Source organism: Oncorhynchus gorbuscha, linkage group LG04 (genome assembly GCF_021184085.1).
Source record: "Oncorhynchus gorbuscha isolate QuinsamMale2020 ecotype Even-year linkage group LG04, OgorEven_v1.0, whole genome shotgun sequence".
Taxonomy (NCBI): Eukaryota; Metazoa; Chordata; class Actinopteri; order Salmoniformes; family Salmonidae; genus Oncorhynchus; species Oncorhynchus gorbuscha.
In genome coordinates this window covers 41,679,009-41,692,811 of record NC_060176.1, presented here as the reverse complement: position 1 = coordinate 41,692,811, position 13,803 = coordinate 41,679,009, and the positions used below count along the sequence as shown (strand labels likewise).

General features: G+C 41.5%; 1 protein-coding gene across 1 annotated transcript in view; it reads right to left on the bottom strand.

Annotated features, from left to right (window-relative positions):
* ghra (growth hormone receptor a) overlaps window positions 1-13,803 on the bottom strand; it is a 108,900-nt gene that overhangs the window by 11,672 nt on the left and 83,425 nt on the right. Inside the window, 2 exon segments of the mRNA XM_046346803.1 lie at window positions 101-254; window positions 573-751. Of these exon segments, the coding sequence (XP_046202759.1) occupies window positions 101-254; window positions 573-751 (333 nt within the window).

Below are 13,803 nucleotides of genomic sequence, written 5' to 3'. Positions count from 1 at the left end.
TAAGTGTCTTCCTTGCGCAAGATGGCAGCTATGTTTGTTCTTTGTGTAAACAACACGGTCCCTCCTCTCTACCCCAACCCGTGCTGCCCTGACCTCTCACCTTTACTGGGAATCTCTGACACATGGACAAAGATGGCATCACTGAACTCCCCAAAGTTATTGAAGGCCCTCATTGAGCAGTGCACGCGCACCTCATACTCCTCTCCAGTACTAAGGCCGTAGATTGACTTCTGAGTGCCAAACTCATGCTCCAACTGAGAGAGAGCGGGAGACAGAGGAAAACACTTTTGTAAGAGAGGAATACGATCGAAAGCTACAAAATGTTCAAATAAAAGGTTTATGTCTCCCTCTTATACATTAAATTACGTTTTATTCCATAAACACTCTTCTATGCCACAAACACAAACTTGGCTCTGTCGTTGATTGAGGCAGTCAACAACAGGATCTCTCTTCTTATTATGGTGTCGACAGAGTTTCAGTGTGGTCTAGCACTCAAAACTGCAGAGGCCGCTGGGTAATAGCCCGGAAGTGCAGTCAGGGTATGTGTGTGAGTGTGCCTATGTGTGACTCACCACTTTCCAGTGTGAGCTGTTCCTCCTCCTGAACTGGAGTTCGTACACCAGTGTCAACCATCCAACGGATACGTCAGCCGAGGGCGGGGGTTCCCAGCTCGCCATGATGTCATAGTTCAGGCCCGACCGGCTGACGTTCAACAGCGTCCAGTTCAGGGCCACCGGGGGATCAGGGTGCACTGTCAGAGGCCAAAGGTCAGTAAGGGAGTGCTTAAAATGATTAAAACGCATAAAAACTATTGTGACTGTGATGAATTGTCTTTGGGAAATAAAAATAGACATGGTTGTAAAAAGGTAGCATTAATATTTAATTAAATACAGAAATGTGTAAGCGGCTTAACTTAGCCTGTCCCACGGCTCAACTAACCCATACTCCAAGCTATGTTTTCAAAACTGTAATGTTTACATGAATTCAGATTATTTCCAGGGATACACAAAATCCGGAAATAAATGTAGATATCTTTGTTAGAAAGAATACTATATTTCCCTAAACAACAAGATGCGGAAGGTAATAAATGTCTTCATTTACCACACTCTCCCCTATATGAATGACTAGTTACTAGTGACAGGACTTTGGGTGTATCTTAGTCTAAAATGGCTTCTTTCTCCTCATGCATTATCCACTGACTAGAAAGAAGTGGACCAGTGAACCAATATATCATGGTTTTCAATATACACCTCAATTAGTTTAATAATGTGTTTTTGAGTTGGGCTGGAGCAAAAGTGTGTACTCCCTGGGACTCCCAGGACCAGAGTTTCACAGTCTATAGACTTGAGGTTCCAAACTGCATTCAGCCATTGGTCATTTTCTTCTTGAGAGGATGGTCAAGATAATAACAAATCATTTTGGCAAGAAGCCCAAACAGATATAGTAGTTCACAAAACAAAATCATTTATTACATTGGCATACGATAACATACCGTGCCTTTTGAAAGTATTCACACCCCTTGCCTTTTTGTTGTTGTTGTGTTACAGCCTGAATTTAAAATGGATACAATTTTTTTTTTTTTTTTGTCACTGCATGGCCTACGCCAGCGCTTAATTTGTGCCGGATCCTGCCGGAACAGGATCAGGCACCTCTCGATATTGGGCTGTTTCATCCCGGGACCCATTTGCTAGGATCTTATACCTCTCATGGCATGAAACATTATTTTCACTGTTTGCAATGTAAAAATTTAAATAAAATCAGAGTTAATTCAAGTTGCCTCCTCTTTATCTTCCTGCCCCGTAAAAAATGTAAAGTGAAAACATGCCTGATATTCTAAGAATTGATTGTTGGGCCGGCCCGTGTTTACGGTTTGCACACAATGTTGACTATAGACCAACACATGGCCATTGCTGTGGTGAGAGAGAGAGAAGATCCTGTATCTCTCACAGAACTAGAATGACATTTACTTTCTCCTTCTGTCTGCTCTGATAGACATGAGCCAACTCTCATTTCTCCAGCGTTGCACTTCATTTATTTCCTTATAGAATCACAGCCGCGAGAAGGGTGCTGGAGGTGCCACAGCACCACTGATAAATGTAAATACATTTGCCAAAGATACAGAACTCCTGTTGTCTGTTCAGAAAGAAAGACCAGGAGTCGGCCTATAATTTAGTTACAGAGGATCAATAGCTTTAAAAAAAAATATATAGCCTACAGTAGCTGTGGATTGTATGTAGCCCAATCACATGGCATGCCTACAGTCTGGAACACATGGCAAATCTGTCAGTGAACAGCATGTGGCCAAAACAGGCCTTTCGCAAATATTTCAAATACAATTCTGGGAAAACAAATTGTTGGGACGCAAAATAGATTATGCTGAAAAGGGAAGACTAATCTGTCTGTAGACTACCAAATATGTTCTCAACTTCAAAATAGGCCTATTGAGCGAACAGTAAAACGAGAGAGGTAGGCTTTTGGCACGAGCGCATCAGCAATCGCTGGTGAGTGAGCTGCACATCATTGGGTGAGAAAGCTTTCTCAGGACTATAATTTCCTCCTCATATTATACGATATGTGTGTCTCCACACACCTAAGCATAGGCTATTGATGGATTCAAGACACAGTCGTTTCTATTGATCTCAGATTCTCAGTTTGTCAGTGTTATCATTTCGATCTTTTGTGAGTAATAAAAGAGATTCTTCTAAAGTCTCCATACATCTAAAAAGATGTAGAATTGCATGAAATGCATTTATAAAAAGGCAAAACAAATTGCGGACCCTAGGCTTAAAAACGATCCCCATGTGTGCAAGTGCCTCTGCTCCACTTCATGTGTGCAAGTGCCTCTGCTCCACTTCTCTATGCCAGCGTGCAGAAGCGGTGATGATGCCTGCAATGCATTATTAAATATACTTTTTTTTAAAGCCCCGAGGTCGCCCCCTCTCGGCTCACTCTGTGTGCAATAATAGTGTTTAACATGATTTTTGAATGACTCTCTCATCTCTGTACCCCACACACACAATTATAATTTAAAACATAGATCCAACCACAACAACCAAGGAAGTTTTCCAATGTCTCGCAAAGAAGGTAAATGTGTATCAATTTTAAAAAGCAGTCCTTGAATATCCCTTTGAGCAGGGTGAAGTTATTAATTTCACTTTGGATGGTGTATCAATACACCCAGTCACTACAAAGATACAGGCCTCCTTCCTAACTCGGTTGCAGGAGAGGGAGGAAACCACTCAGGGATTTCAACATGAGGCCAATGGATGTGATAGGAGAAAACTGAGGATGGATCAACAACATTGTAGTTACTCCACAATACTAACCTAATTGATAAGAGTGAAATGATGGAAGCCTGTATAGAATAAAAATATTCCAAAACATGCATCCTGTTTGCAACAAGGCACTAAAGTAATAAATTCAAACAATTAACTTCTATTTCCCTGAATACAAAGTTTTATGTTTGGTGCAAATACAATAGAACACATTACTGAATACCACTCTCCGCATTTTCAAGCATAGTGGTGGCTGTATTCTTGTAATCATTAAGGACTGAGGAGGTCACAGGCAAAATCCTAGAGGAAAACCTGGTTCAGTCTGCTTTCCACCAGACACTGGGAGATGAATTCACCTTTAAGCTGGACAATAACCTAAAACAGGCCAAATCTACACTGGAGTTGCTTAGCAAGAAGATTGAAGTGAATGTTCCTGAGTGGCTGAGTTACCATTTTTACCTAAATCAACTTGAAAATCTATGGCAAGATCTGAAAATGGTTGTCTAGCAATGATCAACACCCAATTTGACAGAGCTTGAAGAATTTTGAAAATAATAATATTAATGTTGCACAATCCAGGTGTGGAAAGCTCTTAGAAACTTGCCCAGAAAGACAGCTGTAATCGCTGCCAAAGGTGCTTCTACAAAGTATTGACTCAGGGGTGTGTATACTTATGTAAATGAAATATTTCTGTATTTCATTTTCAATAAATTAGCAACATTTTCTAAAAACATGTTTTCACTGCCATTATGAGGTAGTGTGTGTAGATGGGGGAGGAAAAACAAAACGTTAATCCATTTTGAATTCAGGCTGTAATACAACAAAATGTGGAATAAGTCAAGGGGTATGAATACTTTCTGAAGGGACTGTATGTGTCTATATTTTGCATGGGAATACTTGGGAACAGATTTCCTGAATCAATCGCTGAGCAGATTTCCTGGTGACGTTACAGTCTTTTATATCCAACAACAACACTTCTAAATTCATAAAATGTTTTACTTGGGGGGGCCAAATAAAATCACCCGTGGGCCGAATTTGGCCCGCAGGCCGACAGTTGGGGAACCCTGCTATAGACCATGTCTATCACACCGTCCACCTTACATCAGAAGAGCATGTCTGAAACGTGTGTCCCTGCCATTGTACCAGTGTCCACTAGTCACTTGGCGTGAAACCTCCCTTAATAACAACACCTGCTGTGGTCAAACATTTTCATAATGTCTGTTCTGACTGATCATTATCCCCCCTTCTCCTTCTGTCCATCCCTGTTTTTATTCTTCTTGGAACAACTGGTGTCTGGTAAAAATGTTCTACATCCCTCGGCTATTGTCGGTCTCACATGCTGATAGTCGTCTTCTGCCCTTGGAGGGGGAAGGGATGGAGGCAGATGTTGCCGTGCATTTGTAACATTTAATTATTTTTCCTACTGTGTCTCTAATATGGATACATATTCCCATTGTTTGGGATAGTACAGACCCACAGAGGTCCAAATTACAGTGCATTCGTTAAGTATTCAGACCCCTTGCCTTTTCCACATGTTGTTAAGTTACAGCCTTGTTCTAAAATTGATTTAAAAAAAACTAAAATACCTTATTTACAAAAGTATTCAAACCCATGGGGCCTGAATACTTTTCCAAACTGTGGGACCGTCTAACAGTGTGTTGGTATGGTCTGATATTTACCAACATGTAACAGGACATTGCTGTTTTTCTGCTGTTTCCGTCTGAAAGTGATGATTGGCCAGATAGACCTTCCTAGAAACTTGTCCCTTATCCTGGGAACCCAGTGTGTTTGCAGGTTTTGATTTCAACCAATTACCGGACTCACATTAGCACTGGGGCGGCAGGGTAGCCTAGTGGTTAGAGCGTTGGACTAGGAACCGGAAGGTTGCAAGTTCAAATCCCCGAGCTGACAAGGTACAAATCCTATCATTCTGCCCCTGAACAGGCCGTCATTGAAAATAAGAATTTGTTCTTAACTGACTTGCCTAGTAAAATAAGATAAATAAAAAATTAACCCCTCGCCCCATGACGAATATTTTAAGTTTTCACATTTAAATGACATAATTAGCCAAAATCTTCAAAGCTTTTACATAAAGTCTAAGCTTTTTTTGCATGCAGTCAGTTTTCATTGTTTTTTAACAAGTAAGCTACTAAAGCCAGCAAACCGCAAGCGAAGTCCTAGCTCTCGAAAACCCTTATTATTCGTAGGGTTTTCAGCGCTTAGCCTCGCCCACGGCTGGCTGCATGTGAACTACAATTCAGACGCTGGGTTTTAACGTTTAGAAACGTCAGTAATCATCGCTTACGAAACAGTTTTCTAAAACATATGCTGATATGCCCCTTACCTTTCATATCAGTGAGAAAGAATCTTTCAAATAAAAAAAGTCACTTACAGGTACTGTAACAGTTTTGCACAGATCCATAAGCTGTGTGTGCCTCAAGTTGACAAACTACACTTCCCCCCAGTTACACTTACAGGTGTTTCAGAGCACGCATGATAGCTAATTAGCCTATGTCTTCTGTTAACAAGCAGTGTAATATGGAGATAAGGTGTGTAGTAATTTAAAAAATATATATTATTTATCACTGATACGAAAGACATGTATTTTAACATTCCGAACAAGCATCTGGGATCTTAAAACTCCCCCGGGTCAGAAGGCACTATCATCAATAGACACTGTTAACTACTATTAATGGGTTAGCAAAGTCCCTCTTTTCAAATGCAAACAAGTTGTGCGATGACAAGAAATTGAGAATGATGAATGTAGACTCACCACAAGCATTCAAAGTTCGGAGGATACCATCACTGACAAAAGTGGCCGCTGACATCAGAGAGAAAATTGAGCTTATTCGAGAGGAGCTTAAAAAAACACTTTGAGGAGTTGCTCGACCAAGTCACTAACCTAGATGCGGACTTGAAAAAACAACCCTCTTCTCTCAGTGTTTCTATCAGACTCCGAGGTTAGTGATCTAGGTACCCGACTGAAAGTTCTAGAATATACTCCCTGTGCGTCCGCTGACACATACAAAGAAAACAAAGTCAGCCTGAACACCGAACTGATTTATTAAAACATGAGCCAAAAATGAAGGTCATAATGTGTGTGACTTCAGAAAGAAAACAATCACACAACGACAGACCAGGAGTTAAAAAATATGCACAAATAATCTAATTAGCATAACAAAACAACTCCCATAAAAATCTGTCAGTTTTTAGCTAGTAAAAACAAAAGTATGTGGACACCCCTTCAAATTAGTGGATTAGGCTATTTCAGCCACACCCATTGGTGACAGGTGTATAAAATCGAGCACACAGCCATGAAATCACCAAAGACAAACATTGGCAGTAGAATGGCCCGTGCTGGAAATCTCAGTGACTTTCAACGTAGCACCGTCATAGGATGCCACCTTTCCAACAAGCCACTTAGTCAAATTTCTGCCCTGCTAGAGCTGCTCTGGTTAACTGTAAGTGCTGTTATTGTGAAGTGGAAACGTCTAGGAGCAAAAACGGCTCAGCTGTGAAGTGGTAGGCCACACAAGCTCACAGAGTGCTGAAGGGTATAGTGTGTAAAAATGGTCTGTCCTCGGGTTGCAACACTCACTAACGAGTTCTAAACTGCCTCGAAGCAATGTCAGCGAAATAAATTTTGTCGGGAACTTAATGAAAAGGGTTTCCATGGCCGAGCAGCCGCACACAAGCCTAAGATCACCATGCACAATGCCAAGCATCGACTGGAGCGGTGTAAAGCTCGCCGCCATTGGACTATGGAGCAGTGGAAACGCCTTCTCTGGAGTGATGAATCACGCTTCACCATCTGGCATTCCGACGGACGAATCTGCGTTTGGCGGCGGATGCCAGGGGAATGCTACCTGCCGAATGCACAGTTCCAGTTTTCCCCTGCCAAGAACTTTACTTTAACTTGAAAGTTTGTCTCTATCCTTTGTTTTTGTTGTAATGCATAATTTACAGTCATGTTTTTCCCATCATATTTTAAATAACTTGCAGAAAATACACTTTATGACATTGTCAAGAAGCATTATGACCATCCTGTGTCACTTTCCTTGGACTAACAAACACTTTATGACACTGTCAAGAAGCATTATGACCATCCTGTGTCACTTTCCTTGGACTAACAAACACTTTATGACACTGTCAAGAAGCATTATGACCATCCTGTGTCACTTTACTTGGACTAACAAAACACTTTATGACACTGTCAAGAAGCATTATGATCAACACCGGCTGGAATGCGCTTTTAACAAAATCAGCATTCAGGATTAGACCCACCCATTGTATAAATGCCCTTATATCAGTCATGAGTCAAAAAGAGACAGTCTTGTCCTGCTCCTGAAATCTGCTCCTGCATTCATCCCAGTCATCAGCAATAGAGCATTGTGGTAGGTGCATGTTATACATCAATTTGTGCACAATTACAATGATCATTTAACACAGTCAATTAAAACATTTTTTTAAATATAACATAAACATACTGTTGACACCTAAGCTATGGTGTGATGGAATGTTTTGCCATGTGTGGTAGGTGGTGGGTTTTGGCACTCTTGTGTAGGTGCCATAACTAGCCATAAAATAAAACAATATATGTCACACCAGGTCTAAATATATGTTACGACAGTGTTATGATCATATAACAACAGATTATGACAAGTTATGTTTGCTGTTATGACATTATGACATGGTTTTGACCGTGTCGTTACGTGTTATGACATGGTTTTGACCGTGTCCTTACGTGTTATGACATATTATGACATGGTTTTGACCGTGTCGTTACGTGTTATGACATATTTTGACATGGTTTTGACCGTGTCCTTACGTGTTATGACATATTATGACATGGTTTTGACCGTGTCATTACGTGTTATGACATATTATGACATGGTTTTGACCGTGTCCTTACGTGTTATGACTTATTATGACATGGTTTTGACCGTGTCCTTACATGTTATGACATATTATGACATGGTTTTGACCGTGTCGTTACGTGTTATGACATATTATGACATGGTTTTGACCGTGTCCTTACATGTTATGACATATTATGACATGGTTTTGACCGTGTCGTTACGTGTTATGACGCTGGGTGTCAAGTAAAGTGTTATACCATTCAAATAAAATCGACCAACACAACAAAAAAATGAACACAAGAAAGCTGTAACGGACAAAAACGATACGCTCCTAAAAACAAAGGTGTACAAGAGAGTGTACATTAATCACGCCACCAGCAGCGAGCTACTGAGTCTAGTTTCCAAGACATCATAAAGGAAATGGGCACAGAGAAGCTCGCTGTCAGGGGAGGACGGGTTGTGAAGTCTACACGCCGCTCCCCGATGTTAGGTCACATGTGGGTTCTAGAATGTACAGCGCTGGAATATTGACATGTCACAAGGCCCGTTCTCATTGTTTACAGCACCTTGGGCTGGATGTAGTTGGAGTGGCAGAAGCTCATTTATAGTACATTAGAAAAGTATTCAGACCCCTTGATGTTATCCACATTTTGTTACGTTACAGCCTTATTATAAAATTAATTAAATAGTCCCCCCCCCTTAATCTACACACTTTACCCCACAATGACGAAGCAAAACAGCTTTTAGGAATTTTTGGTAATTTATAAAAAAAGATATATGTATATCACATTTATTTAAGTATTCATGTCAACTTGGAACTAAGAACAGATATAGCCCCTGGAACACTCCAGACTTCATTGCCCTTGACCAGCACAAAAACATCCTGTGGCGTACTGGATTAGCATCAAATAGCCCCTGCGATATGCTACTTTTCAGAGGAGTTAGGAACCAATATACATAGGCAGTTAGGAAAGCAAAGGCTAGCTTTTTCAAACAGAAATTTGCATCCTGTAGCACAAACTCGTTCTGGGACAATGTAAAGTCCATGGAGAATAAGATCACCTCCTCCCAGCTGCCCACTCCCAGCACTGAGGCTGGGACACACTGTCACCACTGATAAATCTATGATAAGTTTTCTACTGCTGGCCATGTTTTCCACCTGAATACCCCTACGCCGGTCAACAGCTCTGCACCCCCCACAGCAACTTGCCCAAGCCTCTCCATTTCTCCTTCACTCAAATCCAGATAGCTGATGTTCTGAAAGAGCTGCAAAATCTGGACCCCTACAAATCAGCTGGGCTAGACAATCTGGACCCTCTCTTTCTAAAATGATCCGCCAAAATTGTTGCAACCCCTATTACTAGCCTGTTCAACCTCTCTTTCGTATTGTCTGAGATCCCTAACCCTAACCCTAACAAACAGATCACCGACCATTTCAAAACCCGCTCAAGGGCCTAAACGATATCATAACCGCCATCGATAAAAGACAGTACTGTGCAGCCGTCTTCATCGACCTGGCCAAGGCTTTCGACTCTGTCAATCACTGCATTCTTATTGGCAGATTCAACAGCCTTGGTTTCTCAAATGATTGCCTCACCTGGTTCACCAACCACTGATAGAGTTCAGTGTGTCAAATGGGAGGGCCTGTTATCCTGCAGAGGGCAGTCTCTATGGGGGTGCCACAGGGTTAAAGTCTCGGGCCGACACTCTTCTCTGTTTACATCAATGATGTCGCTCTCGCAGCTGGTAATTCTCTGATCCACCTCTACGTAGACAACTCCATTCTGTATACTTCTGGCCCTTCTTTGGACACTGTGTTAATTAACCTCCAGACGAGCTTCAATGCCATACAACTCTCCTTCCGTGGCCTACAACTGCTCTTAAATGCAAGTAAAACTAAATGCATGCTTTTCAACCGATCACTGCCCACACCTGCCCGCCTGTCCAGCATCACTACTTTGGACGGTTCTGACTTAGAATATGTGGACTAGAGGTCGACCGATTAATCGGCATGGCCGATTAATTAGTGCAGACTTCAAGTTTTCATAACAATCGGAAATCGGTATTTTTGGGCGACAGTTTTTTTTGTTCTTTTCTTTTTTTTACACCTTTATTGAATCTTTATTTAACTAGGCAAGTCAGTTAAGAACACAATCTTATTTTCAATGACAGCCTAGGAACGGTGGGTTAACTGCCTCGTTCAGGGTCAGAAAGACAGATTTTCACCTTGTCAGCTCGGATCCAATCTTGCACCCTTACAGTTAACTAGTCCAACACAATAACGACCTGCCTCTCTCTCGTTGCACTCCATAAGGAGACTGTCTGTTACGCAAATGTAGTAAGCCAAGGTAAGTTGCTAGCTAGCATTAAACATATCTTATAAAAAACAATCAATCATAATCACTAGTTAACTACACATGGTTGATGATATTACTAGATATTATCTAGTGTGTCCTGTGTTGCATATAATCTGACTGAGCATACAAGCATACAAGTATCTAAGTATGTGACTGAGCGGTGGTAGGCAAAAGCAGGCGCGTAAACATTCATTCAAACAGCACTTTTGTGCGTTTTGCCAGCAGCTCTTCGTTGTGAGTCAAGCATTGCACTGTTTATGACTTCAAACCTATCAACTCCCGAGATGAGGCTAGTGTGACCGAAGTGAAATGGCTGGCCAGTTAGCACGCGCTAATAGCGTTTCAAACTTCACTCACTCTGAGGTGGCTGTTGTTGTGTTGCTGGTTCGAGCCCAGGGAGGAGCGAGGAGAGGGACGGAAGCTATACTGTTACACTGGCAATACTAAAGTGCCTATAAGAACATCCAATAGTCAAAGGTTAATGAAATACAAATGGTATAGAGGGAAATAGTCCTATAATAACTACAACCTAAAAATTCTTACCTGGGAATATTGAAGACTCATGTTAAAAGGAACCACAAGCTTTCATATGTCCTTTCTGAGATTCTCATGTTCTGAGCAAGGAACTGGAACGTTAGCTTTCTTACATGGCACATATTGCACTTTTACATTCTTCTCCAACACTTTGTTTTTGCATGATTTAAACCAAATTGAACATGCTTCATTATATACTTGAGGCTAAATTGTTTTTATTGATGTATTATATTAAGTTAAAATAAGTGTTAATTCAGTAGTTGTAATTTTATTTATGACAAATACATGTTTTTTTTATTTATTTGTAAATATATATATATATATATTTTTTAAATCGACCGATTAATCGGTATCAGGTTTTTGGCCCTCCAATAATCTGTATTGGTATCTAAGTTTTAGATGCACTATTGTTAAGTGACGTCCCACTTGTCATAAAATCATAATCGACTTAAATGTAAATGTAATGTAATGGCGTTGAAAAATCATAATCGGTCGACCTCTAATGTGGACAACTACAAATACCTAGGTGTCTGTCTAGACTGTAAACTCTACTTTGAGAGTCATATTAAGCATCTCCATTCCAAAATTAAATCTAGAATCGGCTTCCTATTTCACAACAAAGCATCCTTCACACAGGCTGCCAAACATACCCTCGTAAAACTGACCATCCTACCGATCCTCGACTTCGACGATGTCATCTATAAAATAGCCTCCAACACTCTACTCATTGGATGCAGTCTATCACAGTGCCATCCGTTTTGTCACCAAAGCCCCATATATTACCCACCATTGCGACCTGTACACTCGTTGGCTGGCCATCGCTTCATACTCTTCGCCAAACCCACTGACTCCAGGTCGTCTACAAGTTTCTGCTAGGTAAAGCACAGCCTTATCTCAGCTCACTGGTCACCATAGCAGCACACACCCGTAGCACGTGCTCCAGCAGGTATATCTCACTGGTCACCCCCAAAGCCAATTCCTCCTTTGGCCGCCTCTCCTTCCAGTTCTATTGCTGCCAATGACTGGAAGGAACTGCAAAAATTTCCCTCACTAGCTTTAAGCACCTGCTGTCAGAGCAGCTCACAGACCACTGCACCTGTACATAGCCCATCCAACTACCTCATCCCCATACTGTATTTATGTATTTATCTTGCTCCTTTGCACTCCAGTATCTCTACTTGCACATTCATCTTCTGCACATCTACCATTCCAGTGTCTAATTGCTATATTGTAATTACTTCGCCACCATGGCCTATTTATTGCCTTACCTCCCTTATCTTATCTCATTTGCACTCACTGTATATAGATTTTTCTTTTTTCTACTGTATTATTGACTGTATGTTTGTTTATTCCATGTGTAACTCTGTGTTGTTGTATGTGCCGAACTGCTGTGCTTCATCTTGGCCAGGTCGCAGTTACAAATGAGAACTTGTTCTCAACTAGCCTACCTGGTTAAATAAAGGTGAAATAAAAAATATCTCCCTCATTAACTTTAAGCATCAGCTGTCAGAGCAGCTTACCGATCATTGCACCGGTACACAACCATCTGTAAATAGCCCACCCAACGACATCATCCCCATATTGATATTTATTTTTTGCTCCTTTGCACCCAAGTATCTCTACTTGCACATTCATCTTCTGCACAGCTATCACTCCAGTGTTTAATTGCTAAATTGCAATTATTTTGCCACTATGGCCTATTTATTGCCTTACCCCCCAGAAATCTTACTACATTTGCACACACTGTATATAGACTTTTCTATTGTGTTATTGACTATTGTTTATCCCATGTGTAACTGTGTTGTTTGTTTCGCACTGCTTTGCTTTATCTTGGCCAGGTCACAGTTGTAAATGAGAACTTGTTCTCAACTGGCCTACCTGGTTAAATAAAACAAAATCAAATCTAATTTTATTTGTCACGTGCCGAATACAGCAGGTGTAGACTTTACAGTGAAATGCTTACTTACAAGGCACTTTGCTATTTACTTTGTTGAAGCACCTTTGGCAGTGATTACAGCCTTGAGTCTTATTGGGTATGATGCTACAAGCTTGGCACGCCTGTATTTGGGGAATTTCTCCCATTCTTCTCTGCGGATCTTCTCAAGCTCTGTCAGGTTGGATGGGGAGCGCCGCTGCACAGCTATTTTCTCTCCAGAGATGCTTGATCGGGCTCAAGTATGGGCTCTGGCTGGACCACTCAAGGACAGTCAGAGACTTATCCTGAAGCCCCTCCTGAGTTGTCTTGGCTGTGTTCTTAGGGTCGTTGCCCTATTGGAAAGTGAACCTTCGCCCCAGTCTGAGGTGTTGAGCGCTCTGGACCAGGTTTCATCAAGGAGCTCTCTGTACTTTGCTCCTTTAATCTTTCCCTCGATCCTGACTAGTCTCCCAGTCCATGCCGCTATAAAACATCCCCACATCATGAAGCTGCCACCACCATGCTTCCCTGTAGGGATGGTGCCAGGTTTCCTCCAGATGTGACACTTGGCATTCAGGCCAAAGAGTTCAATCTTGGTTTTATCAGACCAGAGAATCATGTTTCTCATGTTCAGAGTCCTTTAGGTGTCTTTTGGCACCTTTATGTGTCTTTACTGAAGAGTGGCTTCCGTCTTGCCACTCTACCCTAAAGGCCTGATTGGTGGAGTTCTGCTGAGATGGTTGTCCTTCTGTAAGGAACTCTGGAGCGCTGTCAGAGTAACCATCGGGTTCTTGGTCACCTCCCTGACTAAAGCTCTTCTCCCACGATTGCTCAGTTTGGCTGGTTGGCCAGCTCTAGGAAGA